At 38.0% G+C, this 22,335-nt stretch overlaps 1 protein-coding gene across 2 annotated transcripts in view; it reads left to right on the plus strand.

The window, feature by feature from the left end:
• Positions 1 to 8,397, plus strand: part of KYNU (kynureninase) — a 60,884-nt gene extending 52,487 nt beyond the window's left edge. Inside the window, exons 11-14 of one of the 2 annotated variants that reach the window (XM_069861581.1) lie at positions 196 to 248; positions 1,747 to 1,832; positions 4,850 to 5,080; positions 6,540 to 8,397. In XM_069861581.1, the coding sequence (XP_069717682.1) occupies positions 196 to 248; positions 1,747 to 1,832; positions 4,850 to 5,080; positions 6,540 to 6,692 (523 nt within the window). In that variant the 3' untranslated portion in view covers positions 6,693 to 8,397. The remainder of the gene's footprint in view (positions 1 to 195; positions 249 to 1,746; positions 1,833 to 4,849; positions 5,081 to 6,539) is intronic. The other variant, XM_069861580.1, reaches the window with a different exon arrangement.
• The last annotated feature ends 13,938 nt before the right edge of the window (positions 8,398 to 22,335 follow it).

Genomic DNA, 22,335 nt, shown 5'->3' on the forward strand with positions numbered 1-22,335 from the left:
AATAGTAACATTAAGTTCTTAGTACCAGCTATGTATATAATTCACTGCATTTTTATGTCTTTGTTAGAAACACAGTGTATTATTAGAAATTTACATACTTCTTAATCTTACTTATATTTTTTTTTAATTGTCAGCTGTAAATTGAAAGATATTATACTAACATTGCTATTAATTTACTTTCTTTCAAAATCTTAGGCTAATCGGCTGGTGGGGTCATGACTTCAAAACACGATTCCTTATGGAAAACAGTATGGTTTTTTACCTTTTTAATTTTACCTTATTTGGTGTATTTATATATAAATACTTTCATAGTAACTAGAGTAAAAGGGATAAAACTTTGTATTTCCTCACTTATGTTAAATGTATTAAGCTAAACTTGCCCCAAATATGCAATGTAATGGAGGTTAAACAAAAAAAAAGGAATAAATTTGGTCTGTGGGCTTATGGGTCTGACTGTCTGCTTCTAGATATTTTGCTGAAATACCTTAAAAATGCACGTGTAGAATATGGATGAAAATTTCCAAGTATCTCAATGAATTAAACGTAAGTCTGAGGAGCAAGGATCTTCTATCATTCACTTGGGTGATATCTTACTTTAGGATTAGTTCCACTGGAATTAATGAGAAATTATTTAAATAAAGGTATGTCAACCTGACATAAGTCATGAAATAGCACCCGTGTTTTGGCATCTCCAAATCCCTTGCATTAGCAAAGGATGGGCTATAAGACAAACCCAAACCTGCTCTGAAACAGCTAAATGTTTATTGTCCCAATACATAATAAGATCTCTTTTCCAAAACTGACAGCTTGACTGTTCATCTTCATTTTAAAGCATGGCAGAGAGAATATTCTGAGGGATCTGGAGGAGAAAAGAGATTTTTGTTTTAATCGCTTGCTTTGGTTTTAATATATTTTTAATTCTCTGTGTCAGCCCCTATCGCTGTGGCTTTGGCTGGAGAACACCTCTTTACCAGCCTCGGTCTGCTCTTTGTTTTCTGACCAAATATAAGAGAGCAGCACTATGGAAAGCCAGCAGAAGACAGAAATTGCACTGAAAAACTATTAGAAGAAAAACGTTTATTCATTTCCATGGGCAATTTATAAGGGAGAAGTTGGGCAAAGATCATTATAAAATTAGGCAGCCTGCTGTGCATGAAAAACATTCCTTCTGCAGCATCCTCTTGCTTTGGTGCTGGAGCATGAAATATAAATGGTGACACAGAACTTACAGCAAAGCTTTATGGATTTATTAAATAGATTTTGTGAAATTTCATGGCCTAAAGTCTATGCAACTTTTCCCTGTGGCCCGAAGCTACACTTAGCTGCATATGCAGTCTCCCACGTGTCTCGTCAGTTTAATAAAATTAAGGAACATGATTCCCAGCACATGGCAGCACTGTGGCTCCTCACGAACGTGCCTCTGCTGACTTGGAATTTCTCTGGTTTGTGTCAGTGTTAAAAGAGATTCAAGTGTAAAGGTGGTTTTAACACACACCATTTAAACAAATTAATTGCAGTTCTCTAGTTCCCATGAAGCCGCTAATGAGGTCTTCCGCTGGATAAAATCGGGCTTCTCTAGAAGTTAAAAGTATTAGCTGTGAATAGATTACCATTTCCTTTTAATGACCGATTCCTACAGGCCACATTAGTGAAATATTTTATTGCATGAGGACAGACTTCAAGATAAGGTCCAATCCATTAAAAGGAAGAAATCAAAAACACTAATATAAGTTATTCATTTTCCAGAATTACAACTAAGTGAAGGAATTAATGGATTTCGGTTATCGAATCCTCCAATTTTGCTGGTCTGTGCTCTGCAAGCTAGTTTAGAGGTAAGTAATTGCTTTACTTTGAGCCTAAATTTAAGAGTATAAAAATGTTAAATGAATGTACATGCATTATTGCTGTCTCCCTCTAAAAAAATTGCTGAATATTTAAAAAGCAAAGGAGGAAGGGGAAATGAAAAACAAACAAAATAAGCCCACAGCCCCGAGAGACCAAGGCTTTTAATAAATATACTCATCCCTTCACTGTTTCTCACAGATTTTGTTGTTGGACCCAAGATACACAAGGTTTGCATCTCCAAAGCTGACTGCCAGCACAGTATTTGTCTTGGTTTTTAGGGGCTCAGTGCAAACAGCAGCTTTTCTCATAGAGATATCCAGAGCTTGCCTCAGCGCAATTAATCAGAGAAACATAGAATCAAAGAATCATAGAATCACAGAATGGTTTGAGTTGGAAGGGACATTAAAGATCATCTAATTCCAAACCCCCTGCCATGGGCAGGGACGCGTCCCACCAGACCAGCTGCTCAAGGTCCCATCCAACCTGGCCTTGAACCCTTCCAGGGATGGGGCAGCACAGCTTCCCCGGGCAATCTGCTCCTGTGCCCTGAAACGCAAGGCTCTAGGTCTTTGTGGCTGAAAATGACCAGTTTACACAGATTTCCCTCCTATATGCTATAAATGTTGCTATATTAATTTTTTTCCCTAGCTGCTTTTCAAGCCAGCCTTGGTTAGCACGATTTTGTCATCAGTATAAATGAAAGAAAACTGTTTCTGCTAGTGTTCCATTACTGCTAGCGTAATGGCAAATCTGATGCTGGAACAAAAAGCAATGTCCATACACCATAAGTCCCTCTTTATTTACTGAAAAACCAGTATCTTAAGCAAACAAAGTCAGAAAATTGCCAATTGTGCTGCCTCCAGCTTACACGCCACGTTGAAGGACTGCAAAGGGCACAGCAATCCTTCTTGTTCTGCCTGACAATTTACTTTGTTAGTCCTTAAACATCCAATATATTTTTTTAAACTTTATGTGACCTTCGAGATAAGCTGAACGCTATTCTGCTATGACCCAGATTGTCAGTGCTCCAGTTTGTGTGGGTTGGTGTCATTTAGCCCACTGCAGGGAGCCTCAAACAATGAAGGCTGAACAGTTTTCATTGCCTCCCCTTTCCGTGCCTGCATTACCTTTTGGCACGGCCAGGATTTCCCAGTGCTAATTGCTCTAATACAGTAGGAAACAAAATAGTTTTCATGTCTGGCAAGAGATGGCTAGTGAAATTGCATGCCACCTTCACTGGGACACATTAAGCAGAAGGCAGTGTTTCCAATGGAAACAATGAAAACTGCAAGTGTTAATGCATGTTATTCCTCAATAATGCTTAAAGTGACTGTTACGGCGATAGCTGCTCCCTTTTATGGAAAAAAGGGGAGTGCTCTACAGCCACATTTAAAAGATCTTTTTCAAAAATTTCCCCCAAGAGGCCAAATATTCCTTGCACAAAGCCTGAGCAAACAGATTTTTACACGCAGCCTAAGGGGATCCATCCCTCATACTGCTGCAAAGCCCAGAGGAACGGGAGGCAAGTCTCCATTTTGCCTCCAGTAACGGGATGAATAGTTGTGTGTTTGCTCTGCTCGCCTGTGTGGCGAGAGAAGCACCTCGAGTTTTTTGTTGACCTGTAAAAATTCTGTCTGCTGGTGGCTCTGGCCGCTGCCACGTTCATTTCTGTGACTACGCTGTCTCTGTGCAGTCTGTGTTACAGTTAGCCATATTCTGTTTCACATGAAACACGTAGGGGCTTTTGGTTTTGTGCAGCACCTGCTGGTTTTGGTACCATGACAGAGTAATACTTGGGATATTCTACAAAGGAATGATTTCCAGCTACTGCTGGAACCCAGTCTTTGTTGTACTCTGAGTAAGATTTTTCAGTTTCCTCCTTAAACGTTTAAACATCCAGTTTATGATATAGGTAATCTAAAAAGTGTTACTCCTTCAGTGTGGAGCAGTAACTTCTTAAGAGTAAAGACCATGGATTTTCATACAGGACCTCCATGTTGACTTTGTTTTTTCATCTGCATTGGAGATATAGTTGTCCATCAGCAGCTATATGGCATTTATGTGCCAGATTCTGATTTGAACTGACTGTCAGGTACTTGCATCTCTATATCTTGCATCTTTCCCTGAAGTTACTTGCACAGAAAGAAGAACGGAGAGTTTTGGGAAAGGCTAGGGTAAATTTTTTCCGGAGTCACATTTTCTATTGTTCCCTGTAACTGAGCCTTTCCAGAACACCAGCAGAAGCTGTTGCACCTTCTGCTGCTCCCAAATTCTTTTACTGTTTGTCCTTGTATGTGTGGCAAAATAGTACAGCCTTTTATAATCAATACTTTTTGCAAGTCTCATGACATTTTTGACTTTCTGCAGCTCACCGTTCCTTCTATCTGTGTAAGAACATAGAGCTGTTAAACTAGAACCACTCAAATATTTTTCTTCCTATGGGCTAGCAGAGACAGAGCCTGCAACTCTGCCTCTACAGGACTTAAAACATTAAAGTAATATGTTAGTACAAATATTGTGTTTTTAAAGACCAGAATTTGTAAATCACTCATGATGTTTCAGTCTTAACACTTGGCTTCTGCTACTTGAGGTACATACAAGGAAAAACTTGCATGCAATTTTGAGTTTTGTGCAGCCCTATTTACTGTATAGAGAATTTATGGATCCTCTTCAGATAGCCCAAAGAATGTTTTCTTAGCTGTTTTTATCGTGAAAATTCATTTATGCAGATATGGATGTGTGTAAAACTTCAACAGTAGACAGAAATATCTTTCATTATCTAAAATGTTACCTATAATGTCTATCTGATACTACTCTTGATTCCAAGGATAAAATGTATAGAAAAATCTGTTACTTAGAAAACTAAGAATGACAGAGTTTGGTCCCTGTATTTCCAAAACAATTTAAGTTATTGAAAAGCTCAGAAATATCCTTAGTTGTCTTTACTTCCTTTTTATTTTCAATAGCAGTGCATTATGATTCTAATGATTTAAAATTATTGTAGGTTTTTGGTCAAACTACAATGAAAGCATTGAGAAGGAAATCTGTTTTACTCACCGGTTACTTGGAATACCTGATAAAGTACTACTACAAGGAGGATAAAACAAATCCAGAGAAGCCCTTTGTGAAAATAATCACGCCATCTCAGATTGAGGAAAGAGGATGCCAACTCACACTATCTTTTTCCCTTCCAATCAAGTCTGTGTTTAGAGAGCTGGAGAAGAGAGGAGTAGCTGTGAGTAAATAAAAATCCACCATCTTATGCACTGTTTTGTGAACCTAAACTATGACTTTTATTCAAATATAGTCTTGGGCAAGGTCAGAAAAGATTGGGAATGATGAAAATTCTTACACAGCATCTTCAGACTTTAATTCTGCATATAATCAAATAAGCAGAATTATTTTATAAAGTATTTGTTGGTCTGTGTACTGTCCTTTCTCTATTGAATTATTTCCAGTAGTTCTGCAAGCAGCACCCAGGACTCACTACTGACATTAGGACGCCTTTATGGGTGCATTTTGGTAGGAAACATTATGAAGCTTATGCTCTGAACAGGAAAGATAGGAGGAAAAAGAAAATCTAAATTACTGGAAAAAGGCAAATATGAGTGTGCCTGAGATATCCAGTACAATGTCTTCTGTCCAGTGTCCTTGTCCAGATCCCCTGTTGCAGGTCGAGTCATGAGGCCAGAGGCCACACCGAGGAGGTCTGAGCCACCCTGGGGTGTGGGCAGTCAGCAGCATTCGAGTGGCGTTCATCATCCTCAACTCTTCAACTCACACACCTATAGACTGGCGATGACAAGGAACTCTAAGCTTCAACCAGTCCCTTTCCTGATCTGCAAATGGCCAAGCCCTTGCTTTCTGTGAGGCATCGAGGTGGAGAATTTAAAAAAAAAGTGTCATTTCCTTGGAGTGTTCTAGCACTCAGGAAAATAAGCCACTGAATGGCAGTGCCATGTAATGACCCACTTACCGGTGAACGCTGCTCAAAACCAGGAAAAGCTAAATTTAGGGCTATACATCTGGTGATTTAGAAGAGCTGAGACGTGAGGCTGATAGTGTAATGCCAGATAAATAATTTCTAAGTTTTATTTCTGCTGATGACTTGTGTCCCCAAAGTACAACTCTTCTAGGCTGAATATGCTGCTGTTTTGGCGCTGCCAGGGAATTCCAGGAACATCTGCTTTTAAGAAGGCATGAGACTGTTGGCTTGTCTTCACAATGCAGTAATATGCTTCAAATATGAAAGATTATTCTGTTAAAAAATATGTTCAAATTAACAGAGAAGGGAGAGAAAAGTACTGCAAGCCCTGCAACATTATTTGTACTTACAGTACAAAACACTCCATCATACCAGCAAGTTTATGTCTTGTGGTCACCTATGTGCCTCTTCCACTGTGGATTACTATAGGAGTTAGGGTAAATTATGGAGATACATAGCTGGTTTGGAGACCCTCAATGATACTGGGAGATTCCTGCCCCTCCTGAGCCCTGCATCCTTTTTTTAGACACCACACTACTCTTCTTGCTATGTTCCTCACAGTTTCTTAGGAGTCAAAAAGATTTTATGTGTATCTCCTTGTTGGTCCAGTCACTCTTCCTTGAAGGCAAGGATAGTATTTAAAACTGTAGTCTGCCAGATAATTATGGAGTGACCTGAATTTACGAAATGTTCCCTTTCTGTTTTGCAGTGTGACATGCGAGAACCAAACGCTCTCCGCGTTGCCCCAGTTCCTCTATACAATTCTTTCCATGATGTGTACAGATTTATTGAAATCCTGAGATCTGCAATTACATCTTCAAAACAAACAGCAAACTATACTGCGCTATCTGGTTCTTATTGATGGCTCAGCTGTATCTTTTAATCTATTTCTGACTAAGATGCATTTATTCTGCTGAGCGACTCTTTGCTTCAAGTAGACTGTGCTATGTCCCATGCAATTTGCAAAAAAATGACTGTGCTTGAATAGTTATTTATAACAGACATAGTTTTATTAAAGCTTATATTTCCATTCTGCTTTGACTTTGACTTCATGAATTAGTATGCTTTATATATTTTAATGGGGCTTTTCTTAAACATTTTATTACATTAGCTTTGAGAAGCATGGAAGAACTGCTATCAACTAGAACAGGAATGAAAAAAAATCCCTTCTTTATTATAAAAATGATGCATAATAAAAAGTAGAAAACAGGCAAATCACCAACACCTAAAAGATACAGTCCAATTTACATTTTTAATTTATCAATTCTATTTAAAGTACATGGTATACTGGAAAAGTTAAAGTAGAACAATTAGTAGTTTAAAACTGTTCACTGCTGCATACTGAATATTTTAAAAGGCTCAATATTTTGAAATTCTAGTTAAATTAATTATTTAACTGAAGAATGAATTTACATTGCAGATACCTTCTTTAGTGTGATATAGTTGGCTAAAATATAACATGTACTGTTTATATTTCTAGGTAGTCATCTTGGAGTTTATATTCTTGAGAAAGCTGAGAACAATTTTAAATTCATGTAAGTGAGTGTCAAGGGCTGTATGAGCATTTACTGTAATTTTAACAAGGCTTATTTCAGATTAGGCAAAATGAACTCTGAACTATTTAAGCAGCTGCAAAATATCTCATTGTTAACATACAGTGTGGCCCAAATTTTATGGAGATTTACACTAGACAGCTAAAAGCAATGGAGAAAAACTGTTTAAGCTTAAACCAATACTTTACCTGGAGTTCTTTTAAGACATAAGTAACACCTTAGCATAAATGGCAACTAAAATCCTGTCTGTAGCTATTCAGCTCTAACACTTTTTCCAGAATAAATTAAAACTTTCTCTCTGATGGTATAAAATGTGTCTAATGTTTGGCATGACCCACTTGGAAACTTGCTTCTGATAGTACTTTTTTAATTCTACCTCAAGGATAAGAAAGGACTTTGGGTAAAAAGTGAGGATTTGGCTCAAAGGCATTTTTCCTGGTTGAAATTTTAACACTCTTTGAGCATCTCCTGCTGCACAGGGAAACCTGTGTATACCCATGCTCTAAAATTCTCTAAAGATGAGTAGTTTTAACATCCTGCTGCAGTAACACCTATTTCGTTGGCTGTAATGCGTAGAGGGAAATATGAAAGAACTGCAAATAAAGCATTTGTTGGCATTTTTAGCAACTATGAAGAGTTAAGAACAGCTTCTAGAACTGGAATATTGTTACAAAGAATAGCACATGAGTTTAGTCGGTTGGAAAGCTCTGGCTCACTCAAGAGGCTTTGATTATATCGATGTCATAGATTTTTAATTCAGCTGAGACTGTATCATTGTATTGCAGACCAGGTATCTGTATTCAGTGGCTGTCGTTCCATTTTTTTTATTATTTGCTTCTGCAGCACAGCTACTTTCGTCTGTCAAGTGACATGATCTTAGAAAAAGGACCATTTTTCCGTAAAGTGACTGTTGATGAAAGGAGTACTGAATGCTAAACTGTGACAGTCTGCAGTGTTGAAATGGCTTTAGTTCACTGCCAGTACCTTTAAAGCACTTGTGCTGCTGAACAGCCCTGGCTGATGGTCACTTATGTCTTCCCTGTAAAGTTAGGCAAGCTTAATAAAGACCCAGATCTGACACTAGGTCAGAGTATAATATTACTTGTTTTGATATCAGCTGAACCTTGGTTGTGCACCAAACCCAGGAAGAGTAATGACTTCAAAATCTTTCTGAATAGCACCCAGTCATCAGGTTTGGACTAGTTGTCTTGGAAGTTACAGGGAGATAAATAGTGAATTTTGAGGTTGTGGTTTGGCATCTGCTTTAAATTCATGAACTGTGAAAACAATTCCTTGTGTCTCTGATCAAGAAAAGGGAACCAAGGAAGGTAAGTAAAGTACTTAATGAATCTATGCAGTCCAAGTTTTGAAAAATCAGAGCTTATTAATAAATGTTTAATAGTATTTTGTCTTTTAATGGTACTTCAGGCTAAAGGTGCAAATATTAACTTTATAAATAAGCATTTGTATTTCATTTGACATATCAAATCTCACTTATTTAGATATTTCTGAATTGCTCTCTCTCTTCCACTTATGAGCTACGACGATAAACCTGAAAGCTCCTTGCTTTTATAGGCATATATAAATTCAGAAATTTATTTACAAAAAGAGAGGGCAGGCTACATTGCGTTTTACTGGAAGAAAATTGCAGCATAAGCACCAGTTTCACATGGTCTTTCTCTACGAGTAGTAAAAGTTTTGCAAGATGAATAGTACTGAAAGTTAACATTAGGTGTCAGTATTTTACATATTATTTAGTGTGAGAATATCAAGTGAAAGAGCCTCTGTGCAAAATTAAAAAAAGCCCAGAACATTACAGTGTGCTTTTTAAAATGCTCTATGTTTTCACAGTTAGAGTAATATCCAGAATAATTATGTGTGAAATAATTAATTGTATATACCCCGAATGCTTCTTGCTAGTTACATCTCTGATTTAAAATTCAGTATTAAGTACTACCACTTTCTAATTGTGATAACATTTAGTTCTTGGATTGTCTGAAGAAATTAAATTTTTCAAATTAAACTGCAAGACGTGAGTGTCTGTAGATGACAGAAAATTGATAGCCAGGTAGAGTTATACAGTGCCTACAAAATGAAGGAAGACAAATGTGAATATGTAGATCCTTGGTTATCTGTGATCTCTCTCAACACACCAAAATTTACTACCGTACAGATCACTTTATCTGCAATTGTTGAAAACACGAGGAAAATTCTTTTGGACCCATTTGTGCATTTCTTATCCTGTTTTGTCATGGAAAGCCTAGAGAGAAGGTGACAGTCCTCTTCCATAAGCTGAAAAGGATGCTTTTGTTTTCCAAAAGAACAGTGTATTCTGAATCAAAACACCAAACAACCAACCAAAACAAAAACGTATAACAGTTGTTTTCTCATCTGAGCTTGCTGCATGACTGAGAATAGAGAGGATCTGACCCATTTGAAGAGCTTAAGACACAAAATATTGGGAGCCCTTGGTCTGGCCACTGCAGGATCCACCATATTTTTATTTTATTGGCAGAGTATTATACATTGATAGATTAAAAAAGAAAGATGAGAAGAGAAAGAAAGGGAGAAAACACACAACATGATCTAGTCCAGTAATTTAAGTGGCAGCAGCATAATGTAGATGTGGCTGAGGTAGATGTGCTATTTCAGATACTCACTTGTAAAACCTATTCCTTCCACATGCAATTAACATGTTGTGATCTAAGATATTTCAGAGTGAGCTGACCTGCTCAGAGAACCTTAAAAATCTCAGCAGGTTCTCATCTGAACCTCTGCATATCCAAACTGATGAAAATATATTTCTGAAAAACTAGTCACTCTTTATGACTGGCTGAGAGACGGTTTTGCATTGTAAGCTTGAACTTTTGTCAATATTTGTGAAATATATTTAGAAGACTTACTCAGAAATGAATAAGTTATAGATCAGTAATTCATACTTTATATATTCCAAGTTTTTATTACCTAAACTTACTCTTCTAAGCATCATTTTATGTTTCTAGTTAAATATAAGTGAGAATTGATTGGGGTATTTCTCAATGGAATTCTATCTTTATTTCATCATAATTGCTTCATATTTGAATAATGACAGATGAACTACTTCATTCAATTGCAGCTTTAAGGCTTTGAAGTCACAATAGCAGCAAAGGATTTAAATCCTGAAGCCATTATTATGGCAGAGGAGACATAAGGGAAAAGAAGAACTTATGGTCCTGTAATTTTCTAGACAGAAAAATACTTCTGTGGTTGCACTTTTTTTCTTTTTTTTTTCTTTTTTTTTTTTTTCCTGGGCATTTTGTGAACATTAAAAGGATCCACTAAACTTCAGCAAAATGAAATAGCTGCAACTTCTAGCAAAACAAATGGCTTCCATCTACCCTAGAAGAAGAAATTAGAAATGCTGAATGAGAGTCCATACTGTAAGTAAACTTCTGTGGTTATTTTGCTTTGGAGCTAGCTACAAAATATTTAAAATTCTAGGCAGCTGCAATACAGTATTTCACCAATAAAGAGTTCATTAGATCTTTTTTTCTGTCTGACATTTACATCTAGTCTTGAGTACATGTTAATACTCCAAGGTATGAATTTCAAAGTTCCCTTTATCTTTGTGTACAGTTTTAAGCAATTAATCAAATGATAAAAAAATAGCATTAAAAATAAGAAACGAATTGTGAATTTAAAGTATATATGAAAAAAGTTACTACATTATAATTTACAGAGGACAGAGCCTGTTATCAACTGAACTAAGTGCAGAAGTTCTTTTTTAAAAAAGGAATTACATTTTATTGAAGGATTTTATCAAATTGTTAGAACATGATGAAGCTGGATATCCTGGATAGTTATTTCTCCTTGGAGGCTACATCAAAGTGGGGGAGACATAAAAATATCATTATTTAATGTGTTCAAAATGACTCCCACGTGGGGCAAGCTTTATACAGGCTTGCAAAATAATCATGGAGGCGAGCAGCACTGAAACCACTTTATTTGAAATAAAAGCAAATGGCAGTTGTATCATCACAATGTGAGGTAAAATTATGAAGATGCATATGAAAACTTTTCTAATTCTTTCTTGATTACAAAGCATGTTCTGAATGACAGAAATCATAGAATCATAGAATAACCAGATTGGAAGAGACCCACCAGATCATCAAGTCCAACCGTTCCTATCAAACACTAAACCATGTCCCTCAGCACCTCATCCACCTGTGTCTTAAACACCTCCAGGGAAGGTTACTCAACCCCCTCCCTGGGCAGCCTCTGCCAGTGCCCAATGACCCTTTCTGTGAAGAATTTTTTCCTAATGTCCAGCCTAAACCTCCCCTGGCGGAGCTTGAGGCCATTCCCTCTTGTTCTGTCCCCCATCACTTGGGAGAAGAGACCAGCACCCTCCTCTCCACAACCTCCTTTCAAGTAGTTGTAGAGAGCAATGAGGTCTCCCCTCAGCCTCCTCTTCTCCAGGCTAAACACCCCCAGCTCTCTCAGCTGCTCCTCATAAGACCTGCTCTCCAGCCCCTTCCCCAGCTTTGTTGCTCTTCTCTGGACTCACTCCAGAGCCTCAACATCCTTCTTGTGGTGAGGGGCCCAGAACTGAACACAGGATACGAAGAGCATCTGAGCAGTAGAAGTAGCAGCGCAGCTTGAAAGGAATTACACCTTCTCACCAAGCAGATTATAGACTGTGTAGATACCTATACAAATAGCACATAGCTCATGGTCTCACCTGTTGCAACACAGAGCAAATTCTCTTCTACGGAAGAGGCTGCCTGTAGTGGAACGCGTGTTAACATGTTTGTGGTAATCTAGTACGAGCTAAACCTCGTGGGTCTGAATTGCAACTTTGCTACTTTGCAAATATCTCTGGTGCCTCAATTTATTGTCTGTAAAAGTGAGATGGTTGCTGTGAAGCTGCTTGCAGAATGTCTGCAAAGTTTACACTGCTACTTAAGCACAAGATATTAAGAACTGGGAGCCATTAAAATGGCATTAATAAATGTCAACAGAAACAGGCCTGTAACACATTTTGGACTGCAACAGTGAGGTGTGTCTGACATATTTCATGCATATTGACACTGGGTTTTTTTAGCCAGTGTTTTATTTAAATTTGTGCCTGGGAGGTGTAAGGAAATTTTCAGAAATATTCATCCTTGAAACAGCACATAGAAGCAGTTTTAATGTCTTAGCTGAAACTTTATGTAAAGTGACTAGATGCTCTTGTGTTCAATATTGAATTTAAACCAATGTGGTCAAGAGTAGGAACAGATTCTGCCAATTCCTACCTTAGACAGAACAACACTTTGCAACTGGGTAACTTGCAAATGTGTGGATTTATCTTTTTAACCATGCTCCAAGACTTTCCTGTGCTGTTACTTCCTACAGAGAAAAGTATGATGAAGGTGTCCCTAGAGAAACTGTGAGTGAATGTCCAGATTCACCTACCCTGAGTTCTCTTAGTTGCCTCTGAAAGGGCTGTGTTTCCTGATTCCACAGCTGAGTTGCCTTATCATTGAGAAAGTAAAAATGGTTTTGATGTGATAGCTATAAAATGTAGAATCTATGTGTGTAAGATGCTCTGGTTATATGTAGAGAAAGAGAAAGGAAAACTTCACCCTGACCCAATAAAACCCAGCAGCAAGTACAGCAATAATAGTTATTCTGGCAGAAAAGTGCATGGTAGAGCCATCAACCTTACTGAGAAGAGCTCACTTAATGGGAGAACAATCATAGAAGAGGGTAGATTTAGACTAGATATCAGGAAGAAATGTTTTCCTTTGAAGGTAGTGAGGCACTGGGACTGGTTGACCAGGGAAGCTGTGGCTGCCCCATCCCTGGAGATGTTCAAGGCCAGGTTGGATGGAGCCTTGGGCAGCCTGATCGAGTAGGAGGTGTCCCTGCCCATGGCAGGTGGGTTGAAACTGGGTCATCTTTAAGGTCCCTTCCAACCCAAACTATTCTGTGATTCTGTGATATTATTCCTTCCTCAGCCTAAGGGAAGAAAGTCCATGTTTTTGCCATTTTTATGAATAGAAGCTAACCTACAGCTCCGATTTTGCAGAGCTTTGTTGAGGGATGACAGGCAGGTAACATTCAAGCTTCAACCTGTACGTGTGTGCCACCAAGAGTGCAAGAACCACTGAGCCCAGAAGGAGCTGGCAAAACGATTAGAGATTGTTTTCACTGCTAAATTTACTCAATGTAGGGGCTGTGGAAAGTCCTGGTGAAGCCTAGCTCCTTCTGTTGGTGGTGCAACCTGCCTTTGGTGTGTCTTGTCTCCTTACCACTCACCAGGGAACCTCAGGACAAAAAGTGATTTCTATGGTTCATCATCATGATGTCAGGTATTTCTGTTTGACTGATTATGAAGTTGTGCTAAAGTGAATTTTGAGACCTCACACTTGTTTTCTAGAATCTAATTGTTGCTTATGTTTCCTGCTTTCCTAGATTGCGTCCTACTAAATACACAGTTGTGAAAAACAAACTTATTAAGATAATGGCACACAACATAGTGGCATCTTAAAAAATAGTGGAATTTGACTCTTCAATATATGTTAATATCTCATTCATTATCATTGTTTATGATCCCTAGTTTGAAGACTATTCAGTGGCAGGTAATTTAATGAATATATCAACCTTTTTATAACATCTGTTGTTGAAAGAATTTGAGTTACATAAAGTAAACGCCTTCTGGACCAAAGTAGGAGTGACAACTACACTGAATTTTAGAAAGAGCTTGCTCTCAACTTCTCAAATGTAATTAATAAATCAAAGACTATTGCTGTGCAACAGAGATGGTTGAAGGATAATGTTATGAGTAAATTTTTGGAATATTCTAAATTCTGTAGAAGTATGGACATAGCATATGTCTGCTTCATTTTCATTAGCATTCTTATTTTATTCAAACTTTCTTGTTTTAACGAGATATTAAAACTGAAGTGGTAAAATACAAGAAAAAGTATGAATCACCAAAATTACATGCTAAAGTCTGTTATCTTGACATTTTTCTGAATGAATATTGAAATGCTTAGCAAAAAAAAGATCTTGAAGTTCCTCCATCAGTAATCAGACTCAGACTTTACTTGAAAAAAAAAAATCCTTTTCATATTTAGTTATGAAAAGCATGTTCTTAATTATAATGATGTTCATTAAAACAAATGCCTTGAAAGACTACGATTTTCAATTCAAAGGCTCTTAAAAAAACATCTGAAAAAAACCCCATAATCTACAATAAATCTATCCTGGAAAAATCTTAGATGGAAAAACATACCAATTGAATGTATACGATGTATATGTGCAGTTACACGTGTGTTTAAATGTTCTTTTCTTCAGAGTATCAAGAGGTTGGGTTCTGTCTTCTGTCATTTTTCACATTTATACAAAGGATAAGAAGCGGTTTAATTTGGTGAAATCAAACATTCAATGAAAACAAAGGCATTAGCTCGGAAATAAGACATCAGTTTTGCAAGGCTATAGATCCTTTGAACTTGGATGATATTGTCTCTGAGGACAAGATGTTTGATGAATTTTAGACTTTAAAACCTTTAGTAGGAAAAATTAGTCCAGAATCTGTTCCTGTAGGATGAAAAAAAAAAAATAATCATTCAGTCTTCAAAAGATAAGGAAAAAGATGATGTAATTCCTGGTTCTCTTAAGCACCCTTCCTTCAGATGCTTATACTGGAAGAGGCTCAACAGCCATGAATTTAGGGGCTTATGCTCATAGTGATCTGGATATTTATGTTCTCTCTGCACAGAATATTGGGGAAAAAACCCCAAACCTCTAGAATATAAGGATAAAGGGATCTATGGGTAAGATGGTATTAAAAGGCATCATTGACTAACTTTAATATATTAATTTAATATAATGAACATAATGATTTGTGTAAAATTACATTACCCCTGTTAGATGCCAAATCTGTTAGAAACAGCTGCTCTGCATTGAGTACATCATAATGATTTACACTGCGGAGTTATAACGTTTAAATTTATTTCCATTAAGGACTTACTTTAGATTTGCAAGCTAGTGCAGGAGGGGAGAAGGGCTGGTGCCTCCATTTCGCTGTCACTGTTAAAGCTTATCAAAAAACCTGCTTGGCTCTGTGAAGAAATGAGTATTGAGTGCAAGTTGATTTTGCAGACCCTGTTTCAAGGTAAGAATAAACCAGGATTAAAAAGTCTTGTGGAGAATATTTTTCCAAACAGGCCTAACATTCAGTGCTTTTTTGCTCTGAAGAGCTAGAAGGGTCATTATAACTGAAGCTTGAATTAAAGGTGAGCTGATGACACAGGTGGGGAGGTGGCCTAAAGGGACTATAATTAATTGAGTCTTTCTAAATGCACAGAGGCTGCAGCAGAGAGCAGTTCTGCTGACACTCTTGCCAATGTATGTGACCAAGAGATGGAGGCTGCTACCTGCAGCGCCTCACCTGATATCTTAAATTCCCTCTCTCTTCCTTCCTAAATCCAAAATCCTCCTAACACCATTCCCTAACCCTAAATACCCCTTACCTTTTGAACTGCTAGTGATGCAGTTTTTCCTATTGTAGAGCTTGGCTGGACTAATAGAAACAATGGATGTATTTCACAGCTCAGAAGGTATAATTCCGGCTGATAAAAATATTACAATGCTGATTTCTTGCTAAACACATCACACACGAGTGGAGATGATGTAAAACATGCCACTAGGCACCTGCTACCATAGTGTAAATGTGATTTGTCTATGATGACCTACATAGGTGTAACTACAGCATCAGAACATGATAGTGCTGTGTTCTTGCTTTAGGGGAGTCCCTATTAAGCTTGGCAGATATAGAATTAAAAGGGACTCACAAAACCAAAATTACAAGCATGATGCAGAGGAAAAGGGATGACAGAGTGGTCTTGAGAAACGGGGGAAAAGGAAGTATATGACTTCAGAGACCACAGGCTATAGAGATTAGAAGGAACTGAAAAACTGGAACAATCTCAAAAGCTATAGAAGAAAGGCAATCAGTTTTCTATTTTTGCATGTTTAAAACAAGCTGCAATTAAAAGTATTTGTGAGGATGTGTGGGAGTGGTACGAGTAAAGACCTTGTTTTCTGTAGGTGGCTGCGGTTAAGAAATCTTCCAAGAATTGCTGAGATCCAACATACCTAACACTCAGCCTGGTGGCTATTAGTTGCACCGGTGACCCATTTAATTTTTTCTGTCTTTATTTTTTTTTTTTTGCTCACCCAAATCTGGATATTCCCATTTAAAAAATAACCAGTAAGATTTCTTGACATCTCCCAGATCATATAACAATGTACAATAGTGATTATCAGTCAACAGGGAGACAGTGAAAAGGCAATGGAGTACAGACATGTACAAAGTCTACAAGTATCCTTGTATTATATGGGCAAATAGAATCACAGGAAGCGATTGGAATGGGCATATTGAAATAATTAGTTCAACTAACTGCTTTCAAGTACTTCACAAGCTGATGGATTTTTTTTTTTTTGTTTCCAGGCGCATTTCGGACAATACAGCCTCCTCTGAAAGCTTCTGGACACAGAAGAGGACAACCATTTGTCTACACAGGAGATTTACTTCCTGCATCTGACTTTCTCTTGTTTTCGTGGACTTCCTTCTTCTGGCACAACTGCCTGGGTGGTTCTGACTCTGCATTACAGTGTGGGAGGGAGTTAGAACAGAGCCTACCACACAAACAGAAGCTGTATTAGGAATAGGCAAGCAACGACTTCAGCAATTCTTATTTCCACTAGATTTGATGGGGGCTGTATAATTTTTGCGAATACCTTGCATTCTTGGATGCTTGCTTTTAACTTTTTGTGAATGTGGAATTTAATACTGTAGAAGTGAGCCTCTTCATCCTCAAAGGCTGAAGAAAAGGAAGAGAATATCTCAGAACATCTCAGCTTCCTTCTTCATTCACCCTCAGCATGGGATTTTACAGGGTTTGATACTATTCCCCACCCTGTAGCTGAAGTTTTTTAACACAGATAGAAACAACGCTGGCTGGAGTACCAGTTTTATATCAAGGGCAGCCATTTCACGCTTCCTTTATTGTGGAAACATTGGCAGCTTTTGGAACATCCTCAGTCAACGAACTATTGGTGTGGAGAGCTCGGGTCACACCTGAGGCCAGCGTTGAACACTAGGGAGAAAGAAAGGGCTTTCAGGAGGATTTTGCTAGCCCCGCTTTGTCACTCTGACTTGATCATGGGCACATAAATTAAGATATTGTCAGCTGAAGTGCATGACTCATTTGTCTTTTTAAGGTCCGTTGTTGTGTGATGTAACACCACCTTTTTGGCAGTTGGGGATGGTAGCGCTTTTACCACTCGGAGGCCTAACACTCCAGAAAATGCATTTGCACTGCATTTAAAGCTTGAATGTAAGTAAATCCTGTCAAGGAAAGTCTTTACATAATGCATCAACATATGTTGGGGTTTTTGTCACTTTTTTAGTACAGTACAGCTATACAATGGATTGGGTTGGCTTTTCTAAGTTATTAAAAATATCCCTAGGCAAGGCTGGACTTTAAAATTAGTGTCAAGATCCCTAAAACTCCTGGGAAAGAGAGAAAAACGGACCAGCTTAGATATATGTGGAATTTCCTTATTTAGTAGTTTTATTTAACTTCAGTGACCTAATTTTTTTTAAATGGTGATAAACTACATTAGATAGGCTTGTAAAATAATAAGTTTAAAAATAAATACGTATGTTATTTTCTTACTAATGAATATTTCTAAGTCCAAACATTATTCTAAAGCAAAATGATCTTTGAACATACCCCATCCCTGGAGATCATAGAATCATAGAATAACCAGGTTGGAAGAGACCCACTGGATCATCGAGTCCAACCATTCCTATCAAAATGTTCAAGATGTTCAATACCAGGTTGGATGAGGCTTTGAGCAACCTGATCGAGTGGAAGGTGTATCTGTCCATGGCAGGGGGGTTGGAAGTGGGTGATCTTTAAGTTCCCTTCCAACTCAAACCATTCTATGAAGCAAATGTCCAGAGAATTCTGTCCTACACTTCTCTGCTGCTTTGGTTTTTTTTGGATTGTTTAGGGGAAAAATCAGCTCATACTGATAGGTTTTGGAAGATGATACCAGAATGCTTATAATGTAGGTTATAGTTGAGAGGATTGTGTGAATTTACCCATTACTGTGTATTTACATTGACATTTACATACAGGCTCCTACATAATGAGCATTTATTGCCCAAGTAGTTAATATTCGAGACTCCTGTTAACTTGGACTGTAAACTATCGGAGCTGTTACATGGCTGAGTGCATGGCCTTCTTGATACATAAGAATGTGCTCCTAAAAACATTTTTGCTGGTATTAAATATTCAAAGCCCTCATAGCAATAATAATAATGGCTACTGAATGGACATCAGCTCTCTGAGCAAACAATTGCTGTGAGCAGGAATATAAATTACTGTCCATACATACATAATTCTTTGTTATTTTTGATTTAAATATTTTTAAACCTAGTACAAATATAAAAAATACTATTTCTCTGGTGAAGAATGTGGGAAAGAATTTTCCATTTCTTCATTATCACAGTCTACTAGTTTCCTAGGGCTTTCCCAATGAATTGCAAAGTTTTGAAACTTCAGTTTTTACGAATCAAAAATTGTTGCACTGTGGTTCTTCCAGGCTTTAGCCTGCATGGTGTCCAGGTTCTTATTGTCTGTTATGGCTTCATTTATCCACTGAATCAGATTTATCACTGGGTGTCTGTTATACAAGCCAGACTATGGGCTGCCTGAGAGTCAGTCATCCCAACAGAGAGAAAAGGCTGAACAAGGCAAAAAGAAAAAAAGTCAAGATTTTTTTCCCCATCAGCAGGCTGCTGGTCCAGAAAAAGTCTTGGAATCACTGTTCAAACACTGGGTGAAACTTATGATACTTCCTGAATTTATTAGAAATGAGTTGCAAGCAGCTGCTGAGCGTTCAGCATCCTGAGTCAGTGGTGATTTTTTAAAACTGCTGGTTTAACCTTACTGCTCTGTGCTCTCAGTCATGAGATATGGAAAACTGGATGTTCCCCAGCTTGATGACTTTTCTCATAAGTAATGATGTTGTGAATAACTGAAATACAGAGAAGAAATCTGAGCTTCAGAAACGATGCCTCATCTTTAACTTGCACAGCAAACATGCAAAGAGCAACCTATTGAGCAGCAATCTGCTCCAGGTAATATCTATGCAGTTTCTGTTTCCTGTTTAGTTTTACTGAGATTAAACGAGCTCTTAGATTTTGCTCAACTGTTGGTTTTTTGGAGTTTTTTTTTTGCACATCTAAAGTATTTTCAGTCTTCCAGAGATCACACAGGAAGCTTGTGCTGCATAAGTTTAAGCAGTATGCAAAGCTGCCATCCTTTTATAGAATTTTGTCACTACTGACATACTGTCAAATGGATGTGAAGGAAATCAGATGGAGAATGCAACTTGACTTGAAATGTTAGGTGTACAGTGAAAGACATTTCCATGAAAAATGTCACATCCCTGGTAATCTAGGGTTTGGACACGGTAACAGAGAGAAAGTCTGCTGCAGTATTTTACAGGTTTACTGATTTTTTTGTCACATTTTAGTGATGAAGTTCTATAGTCCACACTGTTGACAAATATTTTCTAGTTGTAAAAATGCCTTTGAAGTTTTTTGAGGAAAATCTACATGTCTACAATTGATTTTTCAATTAAAGAGTCTCTAAAATTTATTCCATTTGACAAAATTAATTGAAATATATACAGTTTTTAAAAGAGCTAGAAGGTTCTTCAAGCACTAGCAGTTGTTAGTTTAAAGTAAAGAACAGTATTGCTTTCTCACTTCTTCCTACCTGGCAGAAACACCTCATCTCCATTCATATGCAACATCTAGTTTTTGTTCCAGAAGTCCATCTTTAAAAAAACATCCCTAAAATGTAGTGCCTACAAAGAAATGATATTTTAGTTTAGAACAGTAAAGACCAGCTGTCATGCTGTTCAATTCCCTCTCCTGTCTGCATGTGTGTGTTACCTCTTGGCATACTTAGTAAGAATCTGAGAATAAGGACAGTCTTGGTTCTGGCTTTGTTACGGCCTTTAGTGTAATTGGATCTTTGGCTATGAAATGAAAGTTGTAGAAATTGCTACAAAATCAATAATAATAACATAAGGGTCGCTATGTTCCCTAGTGGCTTTGCACCTCCTTCAGCAAAGCTACGTTCCCCCTTTCTCTTTCTGGTATTCTTGAGTCTCTGAAGCTCAATAAATGATATACAAAAGCTATTCTCCACCGCAACTTTCTTGCATCTTTTTTTTTTTTTTGCTGCAATAGGAAATGATCTGCCTACAAATCAGTTTTTTTCTTTGCAGCCTTGTAAAATTTCTCGCAATCCTTTTCTAATTCTTTCTGAGCTCTACTCCAGCCTCAGCCCCAGCCCTCATTTCCTAACTATATCTGCCCTTCCTCTTAATGCCGTTGAACATTTAAATTTGTACCCAAAAGACTTCATTTGAAAGCATTTAGCTTTTCACCTTGAGCTTCATCCTTTCAACTTAAGAAAAGCCATCTCAGCATAGGAGGTTTACCAGTGTGCTGACAGAAGGTGTACCCTGAGAATAATTTGCAATTGCTCCATTCACCTGGGCACTCCAATTCTCTTTTTTCAATTCTCATGTAAGATGGACATTCTCCCAGTTTTCTGTAAGTAGATAAGGAGATGGAGACAGAAAGAACTAGAACGAGCAGAGGAGAAAATGGAGACAGAGTGGGCAACAAATATTGCTGCATGAGGACTGTATGAAAAGTAGTAATAGGAGATGATGGGAAAGGTAAAAATAGGTACTTGTGAGCTGCACCCTGAAGCCTGTACTGTTGATCCAGCCCAGTACCTTCTCACTCTTCCCACTGACACTGAGTTGGCGACACAATATTTCCTTTTAATCCAAATCCACCTGACAGATCACTTGACTGAAGTTCAATATGATCCTCCTTTAGAGCACCCAATGAATTTCTTGCTGGACACCTGAACAGATGGAGCACATCTTCTTGGGGGAATCCACTGGCAACCTCTGACAGTTGGGTTCATTTTGCTACAGTGTTGAGGCATATCCTTCAACTTCAGGATGACCTTGATCTTCTCAGGTTGTGTGGCAGGTCTTTTTTTTATCATAGAATAACCAGGTTGGAAAAGACCCACCGGATCATCGAGTCCAACCATTCCTATCAAACACAATGGCAGGAGACAAACAAAAAACCTATCCCCCTATGCTGCCAAAACATCAGCAGAGGTCTCTGCAGCCTGACCAGCACTGTAGCAGTCCTAGCTCATGCAGCTCAACCACCCTGCCCTGCAAGGGAATCCCCACTGCACCAGGGAGGTGAAGCCTCGCTTTGTAAATTGAGCTAAAAATACAGGAAAGATGCCATCATTCCTTGTTGGGAAAAAAAAAAAAAAAGTCATGGGCAAAGATGCCAGTGAAGATGTATGAAAGGGGCTTTTCTATGGTCCAAAATGTGCAGAGATGTGCCTGAACCTTCTGGTTCTCTGGGTTGCCTGTGCTTGAGAGTGTTGAGAGTGATCGTTACGGTGTGAGATGCTGCAAGAAGTGAAGCAGGGCAGCAGCTGTGTGTGCCTGCGCTTCTTCTAGGGCCTTTTCATGGAGAAGTGCTAAAACAGAAAGTCAAAGAAACAGAAGTGTTTGCTCAGGAGACCTTCATTAGGCAGTAGTACAAATCATGAACTTTTTTATTAGTAACAAATTCTCTGATTGGCCAGCGTCTGCCATTTTATGAATCTAAAATAACAGTATGCTGTCACGTTTACTAAAGCTCCTTTTGAAAAGAGCAAAGCAGCTTTGTTGCAAGCTATTTGTTTCAGTACTCAAAGGGTTTCATTGAAGGTAAGAAAAGGGAAGTTGTCTTGAGGCTTAGAATCGTAATTCGTTTCAGCATTTCCTTTTAAACTTCATATTTACCTT

The sequence above is a fragment of the Phaenicophaeus curvirostris genome, chromosome 7 (assembly GCF_032191515.1).
Source record: "Phaenicophaeus curvirostris isolate KB17595 chromosome 7, BPBGC_Pcur_1.0, whole genome shotgun sequence".
In the NCBI taxonomy this organism is placed as follows: domain Eukaryota; kingdom Metazoa; phylum Chordata; class Aves; order Cuculiformes; family Cuculidae; genus Phaenicophaeus; species Phaenicophaeus curvirostris.